General features: G+C 43.8%; 1 protein-coding gene across 1 annotated transcript in view; it reads left to right on the forward strand.

Moving 5' to 3' along the window:
* The first annotated feature begins 3,564 nt into the window (after window positions 1–3,564).
* The window catches only part of LOC134088702 (stonustoxin subunit beta-like), a 16,872-nt gene continuing 15,227 nt past the window's right edge, over window positions 3,565–5,209 (forward strand). Inside the window, exons 1-2 of the mRNA XM_062542796.1 lie at window positions 3,565–3,690; window positions 3,933–4,106. Of these exons, the coding sequence (XP_062398780.1) occupies window positions 3,605–3,690; window positions 3,933–4,106 (260 nt within the window). The 5' untranslated portion in view covers window positions 3,565–3,604. The remainder of the gene's footprint in view (window positions 3,691–3,932; window positions 4,107–5,209) is intronic.

Here is a 5,209-nt window from a genome sequence, read left to right on the forward strand (position 1 = left end):
CGAACGCGATTCAGCCAATCACAATCAAGGACCGGAACTATCCATTTTAGAATATTATTTTAATCAGTGTCCTCTATTCTTTCTATATTAATAATGTTTATAATAATGATAAGAATATGAATGTATTCATGCCACCATTCTGTTTTCTGATGTCTGTCTCTTGCTCTCTCACTCTATGCAGACTTGCTGGTTGTGAGTTAACAGAGGAATCCTGTAAGGCTGTAGCCTCTGCTTTGCAGTCCTCCATCTTCCTAAAGGAACTGGACCTGAGTCACAATGACCTGAAGGATTCTGGAGTTCAGCTTCTCTCTACAGGACTCAGTAGCCCTCACTGTAAACTGCAGACTTTAAGGTTTGTACGTGCACACATATTGGCCCATTCCCAAAGTTGATTGTACAGTATCCGAGCCCATATGGCCTCATAGCCTGACGACGTCATACTCAATTCTTGTCAGAATATGAGTCTGAATCTGCTCCATTCAGCTGCGATTATGGGGCGTGATTCAACTGATACAGGCCGGGAGGGATAGCTCTGCACTCATTGGCTGTCAGTATCTGCGAAATCTAAGACAACGAAATATGTAGCAGAGTAGGCCATATGGAAAACATCCTCCCTCGTTTTTGAAAACAATTCCTTCAAACTGCATGCAATGAACAGCTGGGGAAGTGTGTCGTTAACCCAACGAGCAAACAGACATTTTTAAAGAGACCCTATGCAACTTTTTCATAGTCATAAAATCGCTTAGAAATCGTTGTTTTGCTTGACTGACCAGTTTTATCGAAAACAGTCACATTTCCTCCCGCCCCTAGTGTCCCTATCCGCTAATTACAACCTTGCAACTTTCTGATAAACGATCGTCTGCTGTTTACATCTGGAAGTCAGAGACGTGAAAGGAACAAGAAGAACCACGCTTGCAATTTATATTATATATAGCCTATGTATGTCTAAATATACACGCTAAAGCTGTCGGGGAAGCTCTGCAGAGAAATATGCAAGCATAAAACGAGCGAAAACGAAAAACGAAACCGAAACCAGAGATGAAATCGCCAATCCTGCATTATTCCTCTTTAAACAAATGGGAACAACATCACCCAAACAAACATGCTGTTTCAACTTGGTGAAAGTGAAACTGAAGTTTTCCCACATATCCACGTTGGTCTAAGTGTTCAGAAATAGTTGTGTGAATCCGTGATAAAACCTCCGTTTCAATAGCTAAGATAAACGAAAGGCCAAACTGCATGAACAAATTATGCATTCATAGCCATAGCGTTTCTGTTGCAATCAAAATCAACCTAAGCCAACACGGTCTCACACCCAACTCGTTGAACGAGGACGCATGCAGCCGTGAACCTCGCTGCTGTTCATCTGTCAATCATCACGTAAAGCCCGCCCTGACAATGTGATTGGTCCGAACAGCTCTGTATCTCGAATAGTAGCAGCTGAACGGAGCAGTGCCAGACCGAAGTTCCCCGCAGAAAAAGAATGTAGGCGGGGCTAAACTTCGGTCTGGCATCCAGGCTAATGGCCTCACACACTCACTCACTGAATCGCACCTGAGATCAACTAAGTCTGTGAGTCTTTAGTCCTTAGTCCTCAAGGCTCAATTTGGGATTCATCCATTGTGGCACCGTTGGCTGCCTGTCAGCTGCAGTATGTGTTAAAGAGACCCTATGCAACTTTTTCACAGTCATAAAATCGCTCAGAAATCGTTGACTGCTTGACTGACCAGTTTCATCGAAAACAGTAATATTTCCTCCCGCCCCCAGTGTCCCTATCTGCTTTTGCAACCTTGCAGTTTCTGCAGGAGACGATCGTTCTTGTTTACATCTGGAAGTCTGAGACGCGTAAGGAACAAGAAGAACCACGCTTGCAATTGATATATTTATATATAGCCTATATATGTATAAATATACACGCTAAAGCTGTCGGGGAAGCTCTGCAGAGAAATATGCAAGCATAAAACGAGCGAAAACGAAAAACGAAACCGAAACCAGAGATGAAATCACCAATCCTGCATAGTTCCTCTTTAAAACAAACGGAGTCAGTGCCAGCTTTTGAAAAAAAGCTGTGAAATAATGGCATCAGTGCTGCAAGGGACACCTTCCCAGACCTGCAGGATGCAGTTTTAGATCAAGTAAATTGTCATGTTGATATTAACAGAATACTACAGTAATAGATCCAGAGGTGATTACCAGGGTATTTAAAACTACATGGTTTAGCAAGGCAACAGGGCCAGATGACATGTCTGCTTTTCTTATTAAAACATTTGCAGAGGAACTCCCACCGGCCTGGCATCCACTCTTTCAGCTCTCTATAGATTCCCAGTGTGATGTGGCAGCTCATAGGCGCGTCCTAATGGCGGCCACTATGAGCTTTCATCTGCATTTTACCGTTTGAACTCACTCATGCTGATAGCTTCACTCCTGTCCTCCATTACTACATGTACTCATTGTTCATTCCCCACGCTGTGTGTATTGTTAGTGTGTGTAGAAACAAAAGGGTGCACACATACTGAAAACTGTGCCAGACATTTCACTCACCTTTCATTCCTTCATTCCACATGAAACTGTTTATTGAAAATATCCATACTTGGCAACAACATCAGACAGTTAACATCTTACAAATATCTAGGGGTCCACTTTGATAAAGATCTTATCGTAACTGGCACACACACGTGGAAAATATTTGGACAAAAGTCCACTAGCATCTCCATTTCTTGTGGAGACTTTGGGGTTTGTGAGAGCATCATGTTCATTTGTTATAGAGCCACCGTAGAGTCCATCTTGCACTCTCCAAGACATATCTGAGCAGTCCACTCTACAGCAGGCTGACAGAATTCTATCTGACCCCTCCCATGTGCTGTACCAAGAATAGGAGCTCATGAACACAGGAAGGAGGCACAGGGTCCCTTTCTGTTTAGCACAATCACTACAAACATTCCCCTGTCCCCCTGTCAGTCAACATGATGAAAGGGCAACGTGGGCAGAACAGTAGGAAGGCCCAAAACCAATACTAAGTGCTGAGTAGGGGGCTGTGTATGGGGGCTGAACTGAGTGGAGATGTGCTGAGGCTGTGGTATATGGATGTGCTGTGTGTGACTGGAGAGTACAGAGAGAGAGAGTGAGTGTCTACTTTGGGACTGTGCTTAATGGGACTCTGTGGTAGAGAGTGCTATTTATGGGCTATTTATTGGGCTTTTAACATGATGGGAGTGTCATTTATGGCATGACAGATGGCTGTGAATGTGTACCCTTTATTTGCCTTAACCCCTAGGAACATGAATCACCCCTGCTGCCCACATGACACTACAAGACAACAACAAGTTGTTTACATGGCTGCAGAGTGTGTAATGTAGTGTTTCTCCAGTCCATGTCCCTGCTGTGTACATAATGTGAGTGCAACACGCATCTGTGTCTGTGTCCATCCTCATGAGATACAGTGACCTCATGGTGCTGAAGGATGGCCTGAAAATGTCTAGTGTTCAAAGACTGACCTTTTACTCTCCTTTGAAACAGGCTCAATCTGTGCCACCTCTCTAAAGCAAGCTGTGAAATGATGGCATCCGTGCTGCAAAGTGCACCTTCCCATCTGAGAGAACTGGACATGAGTGACAATGACCTGCAGGATGAAGGAGTGGAGCTGCTCTGTGCAGGACTAAGAGATCCACAATGCAAGCTGGAGACACTGAGGTCAGTAATCAGGAATGTTATGTAATATAGTATTTTACCCACCACATAGTAAGAAACACCAGTGTGCCTGTGTGTGATATCAAATTGGACATCTGTGAATATTTTTAATGATTTGGACTTATAATGGCAAATGGCGACATTTAGGGAGTGTCAGTCAAAATTGACTGAATATGCAAATGGTTTGTACACCTTCGATGCATTTTCCTTCATTTATAATTAAGAAAGAGCATCTCTTGTTTCAGACTGTCTGGTTGTCTCATCACACATGAGGGCTGTTCTCTCTTGTCCTCTGCCCTCAAATCAAACCCCTCCTACCTGAAACAGCTGGATCTGAGCTACAATCACCCAGGAGACTCAGGTGTCAGAGAGCTCACAGACAGACTGAATGATCCCAGCTGTAAACTAGAGACGTTGAGGTGAGATGTGTTACATCTTAGATGTCTTTCTAGTGGAGCTGTTCATCCATTTGTGTCCTGTGTTGGAGAGCTTTCTGTGTGGAGACTGGATATTCTGTCACATTTCCAGATGATTCCCTTCCACATATTGAACTGGGCATGATGTGGCCCTTTAAGTACTGCATGTAAAAGGCAATCCCCCAGACTTACACACACATATGAGGCTTGTGGACAGTAACAGTAAGTACATAGCAAGTGTGGCTTGGTAGCTGTCCATGGTCCTGGGATGGCAGTAGTGAAGATCACATGCGAGTGATGTCCAATAACTGCTTCTCTGGATTGAGAAAAAAAAAATATAGTAGGCCTGTCGCCTTGCCTAGAAATCTAGATGCACCTGTCGCCAGCTGTTCAGACTAAGACCTCAAGATCGCTTTCATCACAGGCCACTAGCAGAGGGAAAGTAAACAGGAATTGGAAACCTGGTAAACTAGTCGGATATCTTGCATTAGACTAACCTTGGGTGGGTGTAGATTAGTAGGCGTCCAAGGACTAATGACCAAGCATATGATTTCCGTTGCTAGAAATGAAGGCTGAACAGTGCGTATCTGCCCAACTTAGCCTGAGACCGGTGAGAAAAGCATCTGTGGTGGAGAGTGAGCTGGATGGGGAGGACTGTGTAATGATATGAGATGTAGTGATTAAGTGTAGGCAAGAGTGAGCATCTTCTCTGTTGACCTGATTGGTGGCAGTATAATAGGAGACTGAGAATGTAGAATCGCCATGGCTACAGCGAGGCACAGTAAGGGGATGCATTACTACCGTTAGAATAGAAGTGGAAAGACTGTAAGAAAATATGTTATGGTAAGTATCTTCTAGACACTGGAATAAATTGACAGAAAGGTGATTTAGAAGAGTGGAGGAGAGGCTCAAGTAAGCGTAATTCAGTCAGCGTTACTGATTGGTCAATATGCTCTGTTTGATATGAACCTTAAGGCTACTATGATCCATGACTTGTAGATAAGGACACGTGGATGCAGATCTACGCCAGATTAACCTCACTATGCCACATTTCCTCACTACATCTCAACGGCCAAATGGCAAATATGAGTGCGAGACTGAGAGTG

The sequence above is a fragment of the Sardina pilchardus genome, chromosome 1, assembly GCF_963854185.1.
Source record: "Sardina pilchardus chromosome 1, fSarPil1.1, whole genome shotgun sequence".
NCBI lineage: Eukaryota > Metazoa > Chordata > Actinopteri > Clupeiformes > Clupeidae > Sardina > Sardina pilchardus.